The 13,391-nt window shown below is 39.2% G+C and overlaps 2 protein-coding genes across 6 annotated transcripts in view; one reads left to right on the forward strand and one right to left on the reverse strand.

Annotated features, from left to right (window-relative positions):
* Positions 1-257, forward strand: part of ep300a (E1A binding protein p300 a) — a 26,297-nt gene extending 26,040 nt beyond the window's left edge. For all 3 annotated transcript variants that reach the window (XM_038736638.1, XM_038736640.1, XM_038736637.1), the window contains exon 31: positions 1-257. This exon is cut by the window's left edge and continues 5,316 nt beyond it. The gene's annotated coding sequence lies outside the window, so the exon portion shown is untranslated.
* A 3,613-nt stretch (positions 258-3,870) lies between these two features.
* cbx7b (chromobox homolog 7b) lies at positions 3,871-11,545 on the reverse strand. Of its 3 annotated transcripts, none has more exons than XR_005447116.1 (7): positions 11,210-11,543; positions 9,093-9,136; positions 7,906-7,971; positions 6,939-7,005; positions 6,472-6,781; positions 4,847-5,225; positions 3,871-4,692 (listed from the first exon to the last, which is right to left on the reverse strand). XR_005447116.1 is itself a non-coding variant. In XM_038736642.1 (7 exons), the coding sequence occupies exons 3-7, from the start codon at positions 8,225-8,227 to the stop codon at positions 5,023-5,025; spliced, it is 654 nt and encodes a 217-aa protein (XP_038592570.1). In that variant the 5' UTR covers positions 8,228-8,284; positions 9,093-9,136; positions 11,210-11,545; the 3' UTR covers positions 3,871-5,022. The 3 variants fall into 3 exon arrangements, 2 of the variants coding, with proteins under 2 accessions (XP_038592570.1, XP_038592569.1); XM_038736642.1 differs by adding an exon at positions 8,220-8,284 and having other exon boundaries at positions 3,871-5,225; positions 11,210-11,545; XM_038736641.1 differs by having other exon boundaries at positions 3,871-5,225.
* Positions 11,546-13,391: the final 1,846 nt, after the last annotated feature.

Consider the following 13,391-nt stretch of genomic DNA (forward strand, 5'->3'; position numbering starts at 1 on the left):
ACTGAACAAATAGTTTTGTTTTAATCATTTCGTCTAAAAAGAGACTGGAAATAAGACTATTTAAATATTTGTTTAGTATTCAAATGGAATCTTTGACCACTTTTTTGTTCCTCTTGTTAACAATTTTGGTGCTTGCTGAGAGAAAGCAAAAATAACTGTTTTCATTAGTTTCTTTTTTTAAGTTATTTTGGTGGTCTGATTGTTTTTGCCAATAAATTAATTGTACAATAAAGTATGTTTGTACCATTGGAAAAATACTCAATCGTTTCCTCTTTTCTTGCATTTATGTATGATATTTTTCAAAGGTGAATAAATGATTATTTAACACACGTTTGAGCATCATCTCAGTGGACACTGAAGTGACTGACACTATTTCACTCATAGTGTTAAAATGCATCAGAGTAACTAGAAACATGTATCTTTGTTATGTCAATAAGCAACTGAACAAGTTCGGTTAAAATTATATTAAACATGAGCAACATTTATTTTAGTATTCCCATAGAAATATTCTATACACAATAACACTTAATAGACTGGAGCAGGTAATGTGCAGGTTTACATCACAATAAAGTGCAAGGTTCTTCGCTTGGTTGTGGACGAAAGCAGCACAAGCGACCACATTAGGCAACGTCAAATCCAGGTGCTTGTTTTGTCATGCCAATACATTTAGAGATGGCATCAGCTCAGTGGTTATCACAAACTGTATAAAAACTTCTGTTCAGTCATCTGCGTGACAAATACACAAGTATCTTGATAAAATAAATATACATTCAGGTCAATGTAGAAAAATAACGACTTAAAAAGTAATGTCTCTCCCTCCCAGGATGGAGGAGAGACATCTTCCTCCAATTTAAAGTCTCCTCATACGTCAAGTTTTCATCACATCACTGGATCGTATTTTCAGACATACAGAAACCAAATAGGCAGGGGGAGTAATAGTGCGTGTGTGTAGGAGGGAGACATTAGCCCTAGAGACAAAACAACTACAAAATTATGCAACATCAGGCACTTCCATTCCCTGCTGCTTCATTGTCACGCAGAGACAGTTTTGAGATCACGAGACCCTGACCCATCATCGTCAGTGCGGGACAAACAACTTGCGGACCAATGGGACGCCACTGTGGGAGATTCCACAGACATGACACACCACATCAGCTCCTGTGTCCACTGGGCAGGACACCAGCAGGGTTAGACTGATATACTGGGTTCAGAGTTGGGCTTTTACTTTTTTAAATCAGTGATATTGGTCTTTTCAGTGTTTACCCGTGACCACACTTACAGGAAACAAGTCTGTAAAGCTGTGTGGAAACTTTTCACTTTCAATCTATGTATTTTTGGTAGAACAGTTTTTATAATTGTTTTAATGATGATTTGAGTTTTCTCATCATCTGATTGATGGCAGGGGCTGGGTCACACTGCATTAGTTAAAGCATACTGCGGGTTATAAGTTTAATTTCCTACCTTCCAGCAGGCAACAGGTTTCAGTTTATTTCAGAAATTTAGATTTTTGAAATTTAGATTTATTTATTGTCCTAGATATTTAATTATTATATTGTTATTAGTGATATCTAAATCTATTTGGATTTCTGTCATTACAAGAAGGAACCTCTACATGCACTTGTTTTTCATGCCTTAATGACTTGATATATATTGGGATATGCAGTCCATCACAGAGAACATCCACTTGCTTTTTCTTTTTTACCTACCTTACGCAAACACATGGTAAAACAATGCTCTCCTTTTTAGTGAAATCAAGTATCTTTGGGAATTTCATATGCGAGATTTAGAGCAGTGGTTCCTGACCGTTTTTGTTTGTAACCCCTTAATGGATAGGTTCACTTTTATTTCAATTTCTTATAACAATAGTCAGGTGTTCACATGAAAACAGAGTTTTGCTTGCTATAATCTTTTATTTTGTTCATACAGAACAGATCCCTTTCAAATTAGCCAAATTGGGGACAAGGTCCAGTCTCCTTTTCATCTGAAGCTAATATGAGGCTTCTGTAGTCTTTTTGTATCCTTCCACTGCAGCTCAACAAGGAAACACTGTCAAAGGGGAAATTTTAAACCAAAAAGAGTAACTCTGGAAGATATCCATTTGATTTGTTCAACTTGGACTGCTAACACCTCACATCAGCTTCAGATAAACTTTGGAATCCGGACTGTGGATTTACACTGGCAGAGCAATGACCAGCACTGTTAACAGGAGGCAAAGATGGTTTCACTGTTTATATGGGCACTTTACTATTGTTGGAAGGCAGACAGACACAATTGTGAACATATCCCTCAATATAAGGGACTTTTAACCTCCTCGTTGCATGTCTATAAGTTGTAAGCTGATTGCCTGAAAGGTTAAAACTACAGCATTTCAGCAATGGCAAAGATTAGAGAAGAGTTTGAATCAGAATTTAGATTTTTCTTACATCCTACACAGGTCATCCCAACACCTACTTTACTGTAATGTCCACAATCCTCACACTTTGTCTTCAAGGTTCTTTGTCTTGAATGCAATGTTTTTTATCAGCCAGATGCAGGTAAAGTTTCTCAAACAGTATCTGCTTGCAAATCCATAATTACATTACTTTAAATGTATGTATAACAGCTTAATAAATACACTGAGATAACACATTGTTAGATAGTGATGTAAAGTCTCAAACAAGTTTTAAGAGTGCAAGTAGATTTTGGGGCCTTTATGAAAGGTAACTGGAAGGTAGGAAATCAATGACACCGTTTGGTACTTCTTATTAAATATTATTATTACCCTGTCTGTCAAACTCTGAAAAGAGGCTCCTGGTGGAAACATAAACCTTCATGATGTACAGTAAATACAGTGCAATTCCATAGAACATTCTGTTATCAAGTCACATCTAGTTTTCTAATTTTGGTACAATACTAAGTTATCACTTGTATAGTGTGTTGTATGTTTTTAGGTGAGGTGCTGGGTGGACAGAGAAATCTACACTGTGTCTTTGCATTGATGTACTGGAGGAGAAAGGCATGCAGGCGGATCAAATCATCTCTCAGAGCATTTTGAAACGCATACAAGACTAGGCCACCTGTTGTCCAGTGGTAACAGTCTATGTGTTCACAGGTTACAGGTACAGCACTGTATGTTAGTATGGGACTGACAGCTATGCCCACCTCACTGTAGTTTTGAGTATGTACAATACGTATGAGTCCAGTACTGAACGGTTAGCTTAGTGTGGTACAGAGACAGAAACAGCGGCCATGTTTACACGCACAGAGAACTCTTCTTCTTTCTCCACATGATAACTCACGTCACTTGATTTCACGTAACTAAATGTCAACGTCATAACTCTGCTACTGTGCTACTTTATACTCTTCTACTACTACATTTATCTGAGTCCTGTATTTACTATTTACAAAAAAAAACAAATAAAACATAAAAGTATGAGAGGATATAATAACATGAACATTTCCATCCATGAAGCCCATTCTGTTAATTGCTTTAAAGGTGCCCTGTAGAGCAGTAGTTGGCAATAGGCGGCCCGCGGGCTAGAACTGGCCCGCCAGCAATAATTTCTGGCCCGTGGCCAGATTGCTTTGATAGCAGAAAGTAAAAAAATGAGATCAGCCAGAGAAATAGATGAGCTATGACAGCTAGTTACTCACACAATCACTTCCTCTTAAGAGATTGTGCCTCCAACATAAAAGCGACAGAAGTTTTTTTTGCAGCAATGCTTTATGTTGAGTTTATTGAGAGCTTTTACTTTGAAGAGTTCCGAAGGACATTCAAAAGAGAGTCATTCAAAAGAGACTCTGGCTTGCTTGACACACCTCTGAAAAAGCCATCAGTAAACGTGAGATAGGATTCCCCTGAATTTCCTCAGGGAAATGAAAATAAGCGTCCAGAGGTTTTTGAATGCGGATCAAACTGGGATACGCACACACTGCAGCAAATGATTTATTGTGAGCATGTGCAAAAGTGTCAATTAGTTTAACAAGGGAGAAAAAAAATATCCACAGTAAGTTGGAATCAATCCTACAACCTTCCTAACAAGTACTGACTGAGCTAAACATGTACACAAGTATACAAGGATTTGAAATTATTTGACTTTGTTCTGGCCCACCATGTAACTGCTTGAAAAAATTTTGGCCCAATGCCAGACTTATTTGCTGACCCCTGCTGTAGAGTTTCTGACCACTAGTGGTGCTAAGGAGCAATGTTTTGTTTGGTCTAGGGTGGCAGTAATGCACCAAAAATGCACAAACAAATTGCAAGGAGGAAGAAGACTGCAAGCTTAGAACACGTGTGAAATGCAGTGTCCAGATTATTTTTAAAAATCGGTTTTGCAAATGTTTTATGAGGAAGGAAATGCATAAACCCGTTTGTCTAGGATACGCACAGTAACGCTGGATGTAAACATAACCGTGTTTGTTTTGAAGAAAACTTTACAGGGCACCTTTAAGGTGGAAAAGTTAAGACCCATGATAAAACAAGATCCTAAAAAATACCTGTATTGGTACATTTGAACCAATAGCAACAAGTCAAAGATTCTGTAGGTAGGTGTGAGACTTTCAAATATCACTTTATGACTGGTACCCTCACTTCACCCGACTCACCTGCTTAGTCTCATTTTCAACTATTTGTCAGTGGAAGATTCCCAGGCCCAACAATGGGGCCCTCAGCTAGCATTGTGTCCTCCAGAGCCGGTGATTGCACTGTTTGTTCTGGAATAGAAGTCACAACCAGTTATAGCTATCACAAACCCCAATAATTCAAGGCAACTCAGTCCAACCTTTGAAACAGTGAACAGCTCAACCTAAATATAACATTAACTGGAGTTTGGCGTGTATCCATGTGACTCTGTGCATGTAAACGTACCACTGACTGGGCTGGAAGTAGCTGGCAAGAGGAAGAGCAAAGTGAGAGGTCACAGAGAGGGAGTGAAAACACCAGCCCAGGCCCTCAACCACCATTCACACACTGTGATGAAGCCAGAGCCTCCAAGTCCCTCTCGCTGTGGCCTCCCCACCAACATAATCGGACTTCATCACAATTCAGACCTCCAGGCCCCAGTCTCTGAAGAAACCTTTGGCCACTCTTGACTCTCGGAAAGTCACTGTGAGGGAGTTGAGGGTGACATCTGTGACTGTCACCTCTCCCGGACTGATGATGGGTCTCCAGACGTCTTCCAGCTTCTCTGATGCAGTGACCTCGTCTGGTACGATAGCAGAGCTCCACTCGTCTGTCCTTTCCTGTCCTGAGCAAGACAGGAACATGGAGAGAGTAACAGTCAGACGATTGCATCAAGCCTATCACATGTGTACTGTTATTGAGTTAACCTCCCTGGACTGACCTGGATAGGTTATCTGTGCTCTGATAGATGTTATAAACTAGCAAAGGCAGATAGGGTGCATTTGGCTGCAGGAACAGACACCTCTGAGTGCTTCTGAGGTGATAGGGAGGACAGAAGTGCCCCATTCTGCACTCCACATCATTATTTTGAGAAGATGTAGTAATATCTCACCTTTAAATCATTAAAACTACTCTGTCTTCCACGTCCCTAGAACCAGCCTGCGATACCAGGAGTCAGCACGCCTAGGTCCTGCCGCCCAGCTGACAGTGCGCGCAACCCCAATGCCTATCGCTGCAGGTGGTGGGTCCACAGGGTGCCGTTGTGCCGGACCGTTCTCGTGATGAGGGAGCAGAGCCGGAAGGCAGCGCTTTTGATTTACCAATCGATCTATGTTCCAACACTCACCTGTGATCATGAACTTTGGGTAGTGACCGAAACAATGAGATTGCGGATACCGAAATGAATTTCCTCCGTAGGCGGCCTTAGAGATAGGGTAAGAAGCTTGGACATCCGGAGTAGGCTCGTAGTAGAGACATTGCTCCTTCACGTCGAAAAAAGCCAGTTGATGTGCTTTGGGCATCTGATCAGGACGCCTCCTGGGCGCCTTCCTTTGGAGTTTTCCGGCCACGTCCAACTGGTAGGAGAGGGTCTGCTACCAGAGGGATGTCTGGACTACCTTGTTAAGCCTGCTGCCACCGCGATCCAGCCCCGGAGGAGCGAAACTAGATGGATGGATACTCTTGTAACTGTCAAACTACATATTCATTATTCATTCATTAAAGATTTACATTTGCTATGGTGTCAAACTTTCAAGCAAAATGATGTTAACATTCTGGGTTTCAGTGCATATAAATGCAAAATAACTGTAGTACACTTTTTGCTTCTAAAGTAGAGACTCTACAGTAGCTGCTGTACATTTACATGTACAACAGAAACTTCAAATACAGAGTCATTAATGGGTCTATACTTTGACCTCTGCATGATTTACTCTTGAATCAGCTCAGGATGGAGGAAGGTTAATGTTTTTGGTTGCATGCCCAGTGGAAAAAGCCTGTGGATAGCCGGGCCTAGTAGAAGGTTCACAAAGAGTCAAAAAAACTGGGTCGTGATGCTGATTAGAGTTTACTGGCTGACCGACTGACACACTTACCATTTAAAATGCCTCCTCTCTTCTCTGTTGTCCCCTTTAGAGCATCCTCTTTCTCCCCCTCCTCCTCCACTCTATCATCTTCATCTTCTATATTGCACTCCTCCTCTTCTTCCTCTCCCCGGCTTTCCCAGTCCTCTTGTGTAGGACTTGGAGGGTTTGAGTCAAAGCACTTGAACTGTGACCTCCTGGGTTTGTACATCTGATCCTCGTCCTCAGGGACCAGAGAGCGCGTCAAAGAGAGACGTAGGCGTGGTGAAGGTTTCTCTGCAGCCTTGTGAGCACTGCGGAGATCCATGGTGTAGACAGTATTCTGAATAAAGATCAAAGAGAAATCACTGAAACATTGAAACTTGAAAAAACAATCAGAAACATTTGAGTAAGATTCAAACTGGTTTTAAAGGAAAGAGAGTTAAACATGTATTAAAGTAATGAATAAGTTATATAGATTAGAAAATTCTAAAATTTACCTGCAGAAGAAGTCTTTTGGCTTTGGATCCTTTTCTCCTGTGACCCAGTGCTCTGTCTCTCTGCTCTCTAAAAAGCCAAGTATACTGTTAAAATGAGGCTGATGGAAAAATGTCTTCAGTAGCTGTTCTTGGATTACATTTTCACAACACATAAGAAAAACATATCCAGGGTATGAGCAACAAAACATCGGTTCCTTAAAGGTAACCTGCGGAGTTTCTGACCGTTTCTGAGTATTACGGAACAGTGTTTTACTAGTGGGTTCTAGAGCTGCAACCATTAGTTGATTAATTTATTAGTTCTTAACTACTAAATTAATCGCCAACTTTTTTGATAATCGGTGAAGTGTTTTGACTTCGGGTAAATTCTCATTCCAGCTTCTTAAATGTGAGTATTTTCTGGTTTCTTTACTCTTCTACAAACAAAAAAAATGACCAGTAAATATCTTTGGATTGTGGACAAAACAAGACATTTGTGGATGTCCTCTTGGGCTTTGGGAAACATTGATTGACATTTTTCACAATTTTCTGACATTTTATGGACCGAACTACTATTGATTAATGAGAAAATGATTGCCAGATTAATTGATAATGAAAATAATCGTTAGTTGCAGCCCTAGTGGGTCTCCATTTTGTTTGTTCTCATGCGTGCTTGCATCAAGATTCTATAACTTCCAAGCCTGCAGTCCAGTTTAGAAAAAAGGAGGGAATGCATTAAAAACCTCTTGCCAACTACTGCAGTTGAAAATTATAATAATAATACTGGGACAAATAGAGTAACACTGAGTGTAAACAGAAAATCCACGGGGCACCTTTAAAGAAAATCAGACTTGAGTGCATGTTACTTCCTTTCTAATGAATGACACCTTGCACCCCTTATTATCAGCCTAGCAGAATAATGAAACCACTTGTGTGGATTGTATGTGTTTTGGGAGATCTAGTTATAATCCAAAGAAAATTGGAGCCTTACTTCTCTTCATAGGCCTGCACTAAGCGCTGGTCCAGAATGTGCTCTTCAGGTTCCCATGTACTGTACCTACAAGATGTAAAACATAGTATACAAGCCTCCTTCATTTTTCTATTTCCTTCATTTATTTGTTACTGCATTCAATCGACACATTAAATCAGTATGTCTGTCCATTACTGCGTTGTTATTTAACATTCTCCATTTAAACTAATTATGTGTTGGCTGAAAAATGTCTCTATCGTCTTTGGTTCCAGTCAAACAGTAACTGTGTACTGCACAAACGCTCAGAGAGGACAGTATCATCGACATAGACTCACCCAATCATAACTTTTTAATCGCAAAGCGTGAAATAAAGGATGGTGTTTCTGTTGTGGCAAATAACCTGATAAAAAAACACAGTTTGGAAAAATATTTTCACAGTACTTTTAATCATCAGAGTTTCGAAACAAATTGTGAAAATTATTATACATACTAGAGCCTGACCGATATGGGATCGATGCCAATTTTTATATATGAGGATTTTAAAATCCAATAATCCGATTTATCGGCCAATATTCTTTTTCTCCCTTCTTTTCAGAAACACATAACATAAACAAAGATTATCCCTAACATTTGACATTTGTTATGATTAGTTATGAGACCTCACAAAGATAACTTGACATAATACAGTTTAAAAATAAACTTTTTTTAATGAACAAAAGTACAGCTGCTTAATGTGTTGTGTTGCCCACAGGGGAGTAGCAGAGCACCCTCTGGTGGACAAACTATTCAACGACAACACTCATAACATGATTGAACGATCCGTCTTATGTCATTAATCGGCTGTTATAAACTCTGATACCGATTTATCTGCAAAAAGCTCATATTGGCCGATAATATCAGCACCACGATTTACTGGTCGTTCTCTAATACATGTTGTGGAAATTATAAAAAAAATTGTTCATACTTATTAGACCTTAATAATAAATCAATGTGTCAAATTACTTTTCACATAAGCTCATCAAACATCATTCTGTGTGTATCCTATGCTATCTTTGATAATTAGCATGTTTTTTTATTCATTTTTTTATATTATCATGAATTTTTTCTGTGCACATGTACAGTTTGTTGTCCATGTCAGTGGGAATGAGATTCACATTCACGATGGTCATATAATCCATCCATTCTTCTTATTAAGTTCACATACTTACTTTGGAGGCCATCCTTTCCACTTCAACAGATACTCCACACTCCCCTGTGGAGACATATGTTTCAAGAGCCATCAGCGAGTCGTTATCAGCCAAAACGTTAATTTCACTTAGGACTTCACAGAATATACTTTCCACAGTCTTTCTAATACTACCTTAATACATGTGGGATGCATCATTTTCCCATCTACATCTATCAAATGTGATTTCTTTGCAGATATCTGAGACGCCACATGTCTGATATTGATAAAGATTGAAGTGTTTCTTAGTGATGACTGGCCTACTGGAGGTGCTACAATCATCAAACACAACTGTATAAATGTGATGAGAGAGAGTGCTATGAATTATACATTTATAGTATCATACAAGGATGTTATATGAAAATACATTTGTGTAAGTAAAAATTTGAACTCGTTTTGTTTCTCTGTAAACATAATTGATCACAGTGTAAATGAGTGGTTTTCTCGACAAAGATTGCTTGCTTAAGATGATATTTAGATCCATCTTCTTTTCTATTTAATGTTTATATTCCATAACATTCTTGCTGTTGAATGGAGTTTATGTGTGGGAGGATGTTTCCATGCCATCACGCAACATCTATAATTAAAAGATAACGTAAAATATACTGTGTTTTCCAGATACCAGCCAAGCCACTCGGAGTCATCCTCAGTGACATCATCCAATAATAATTGCCAAGCCCTCAAAGGTATTCTCAGCGGGTGAAGTCACCACTATTCCCGACTTTGTTTTACTCACCCACCCCCCCCCCCTCAAAAACGGAAATGAATACCGTATATTTGGTGAGACTAGAGGGCCTAAATTAACAGAATTGTATGTGCTTGTTCTTAAAAGGAAGTGCCTAGATCTTCCACAACTTCCAGTGTAGACCACATAATAAATTCTACTTGTAAAGAATGCACTCATGGGGTAATCAGTGCTTCAACAATACCTTACCAATATTTTATGTGACAATTTGACAGGTATTGAATTGTGAATGGACAAACATAGTCACTGAGTATTAAAAGTGGTTTTAATATTGGCCTATGTCACTTTAAGTTTAAAGTCAAACCGCAGTCAATATTTTGCCTTATTGCTGTTGGTCGCATACACTTGTGAATGTACTTAAAGTGTAATCCACTTTGATTGTATAAATAATATTATAAACTATATAAATATTAGTAATGAAGATTTTAAAGATTTTCTCTATTTTAAATGAATGCAATTCAGTAATTTTGCATTTTGGTCTGCCAGTAAGACAAAACAGGCAAATTGTAAAAGTCTCTTGGTTCTGAAAAAATTGTGATTGTGAATTTAGACTAAACTGAAAATTGATAAATCAAAACAACTGTCAACAGATGGCTCAATGATCAAAATAATCATTAGTTGCAGGCCCACTGCATGTTGGAAGATGTGAAATTTTGAGTGTGAGATGACAGATGTGAAATTAAATTAGCTGCTATTTTACCATTTTCATTTTGAGCATACTGTCTCAAACTACTTTAAAACTCTGACATTAATGTAGGCTACTAATTGGCAGAAAATGCAGCTAATTGGCATAATGACTAACATTCCCTTCATTTGTATCTACTGTGCTTATAACCTTGCATTATTCAGAACAGTTCCTCTTACCATCAAGTGTTTAAATAATGTTGTTTACCTACTAGATTTACAGATCCTATCAGTGTTAAAACTGGTTGTATGAAACTGTGGAGGTTGGGGGATACTAATAAACGGAGGAGCTTCAGGGGCCCTCCTGCGCTCCGGGGGAAACATGATTTCTAGCTGCGCACCTCATCTGTCAGCACCATATGGTAACTTAGACCCAAATCCAATTAGCGAGCAAACAGGCCGTAAAAAGGTGTTTGGCTGACAACACCCTCATATTTTAACTGAACACCTGACATGTTAAGCTGTAGTGCAATGACAACAACACTCTCTACGTTACATTACAGGGACACGCTCCTTTAACCCGCCCCCTTCATACAGCCTGCAATTAGATAACCAGATTACCGCGGAATTCTCTTCTTTTAAGCTCTCAAGCTTTCATTAGCATCCAAAGTAGCATCCCAAAATGCTCCTACAAATCTCCCTCAAATGCTGACAAAATGTTAAACGGTTACCTTTCTAAATCTTTTCTTGAGGATTGCTTCCACAGCAAACACTTGCTCCCCAATCGCTGACAGCTCCATCTCTGTGCACGCCTCCGTCCGCTGGCTTTTAACTCAAAGTAGCGTTTTTCTCCTTCACAAACTACGCTAACGTTGTCTGGTTATGACCGAGGTCCTTCGGGTCGGTCCTCTTCCTGCCGTTTCTCCCTCCGCAGCCTTGTTTTCCTGACAGTTTACGGGCCCGTTTATCCGGAGCGACTTCCTTCAGATCTATCTTTCCCAGCGTCCAGTGACTTTACAAAATCTGCGACACATCTGCACACCGCTTCGCGCGCACCCGCCTCCGAGAGCGCGCTCCCTTTTACAATGAGCCCGCGCGCGCAACCAGCTGCCTCATCATCCTCGTCCTTCATCCAGTGTGTATGGATGGATACCAAAAAAACAGCGTGGGATGAAGTACGAAGACCCTTAAGTAAAATTAGGAGTCCTGTGATGTGGAAATACTCGGTTAACAAGTAAAACTCTGGCATCCAAAATCTCGCTGCAGTAAAAGTGTAAAGTATCACTGGAAAATGTTCTTTAATTATCAAAAGTAAAAGTAGCCTACTCATTGTGCAGAGTGGCACCTGGTATATTATTAAATATTACATTATTAGATTGGTAACACTGATACATAAATGTAACTAAAGTAGCATCTTTTACTGTAGTAGTTGGTCAAGGTGGCGCTACATTAGTACAACCCCTTTTCCAAAATAGCTGGCACTCCTGTAAAATGTAAATAGAAACAAAATGTGATAATGTGCCAAACACTGAAACACCATATTTAATTGAAAATAACACAAAGACAACTTATCAAATGTTGAAACTGAAATGTTATTGTTTTTGGAAAATGATATGCCCATTTTGAATTTCATGCCAGCAACACTGGCAATAAAGTTGGGACAGGGTCATGTTTACCACATTGATGCATCACCTCTTCTTTTAACACACTCTGTAACAGTCTTTGAACTGAGCAGACCAAATGATGTAATCCTGAAAGTGCAATGTTTTCCCATTCTTGCTTGATGTAGGATTTCTGCTGCTCAATATTTCGGGGGCTCCTTCGTTGTATTTTTCATTTTATAATGTGCCAAACATTTTCTATCGGCGACAAGTTGGGAATGCAGGCAGGCCAGTTTAGCACCCAGACTCTTTTACTATAGAGCCATGTTGTAATACCTGTAGAATGTGGTTTGGCGTTATCTTGCTGAAATAAACAAGGCCCTCCCTGAAAAAGACGTTGTCCATTTGGCAGCATATGTTGCTCCAAAAAAGGTGTATATATCATTCAGCATTATTTGTGGCTTCATAAATGTGCAGGTTACCTATGCCATGTGCACCAATGCACCCCCATACCATCACGGATGCTGGCTTTTGAACTGTGTGCTAATAACAAGCTGGATGGTCCCTCTCCTCTTTAGCCTGGAGGACTAGGGGTCTATGATTTCAAAACAGAACAGAAAACAGAATTTAAAATTTTGACTCATCAGACCACAGGGCAGTTTTCCATTTCGCCTCAGTCCATCTTAAATGAGCTTGAGGCCACAGAAGGCGGTGTTTCTGAATCTGGTTTATATAAGGTCTCCTCTTTGCATGGTAAGAGTTTCAAATTGCATTTGTGGATGCAGGCTTTGTTGAAACTGTTTTGGGGAGGTGTGATTCCATCATCATCATTCAATCATTTTATGCTTTCAACCCCATTTATATCAATGTGGGTAGGCTAAATAGCACATTTTAATAACAATATTGTGAACGTAATTAGTCAATGTATGGGCTAGATAGTGTTGCAAACTCATGGCATCAGCTTCATGAGGTAGTCACCTGAAATAGTTTTTGATTAGTAGGTGTGCCTTGTCAAGAGTTAATTTGTGGACTGTCTTACCTTCTTAAAGTTTTTAACATCATCAGTTCTGTTGTGCCGAGGTTACGGTAGTTCAATACAGTGTATGTCACTATTTGACTACTGTCCACTCAACTAAGTAAAGAGAAACGACTGAATGGGAAGGTTTATCCAAACATTTGGACTGATTGTGAAAATTACATTATATAATTTTTTGTATACATTAGTATGTCTAGGAAAGAGTGATGTCAGATTGCTGTAAATTGGTTTTGTTAATAAAGATGTCTTTTCAGCCCAAATTACCAAAAAACAGCT

Source organism: Micropterus salmoides, unplaced genomic scaffold (assembly GCF_014851395.1).
Source record: "Micropterus salmoides isolate LMB-PRFRI ecotype aquatic unplaced genomic scaffold, ASM1485139v1 Ms_hic_scaffold_21, whole genome shotgun sequence".
In the NCBI taxonomy this organism is placed as follows: Eukaryota; Metazoa; Chordata; class Actinopteri; order Centrarchiformes; family Centrarchidae; genus Micropterus; species Micropterus salmoides.

Bases quoted from the DNA above. Each gene is read 5' to 3' on its own strand.
- cbx7b (XM_038736641.1), bottom strand. From the start codon at position 11,278: ATGGAGCTGTCAGCGATTGGGGAGCAAGTGTTTGCTGTGGAAGCAATC. The intron at 9,137-11,209 runs GTAACCGTTTAA...ATGTCTCCACAG, and splicing joins TCAAGAAAAGATTTAGAAAG to GGGAGTGTGGAGTATCTGTT. The intron at 5,226-6,471 runs GTAAGTGTGTCA...TGTCTTGCTCAG, and splicing joins GAGAGGAGGCATTTTAAATG to GACAGGAAAGGACAGACGAG.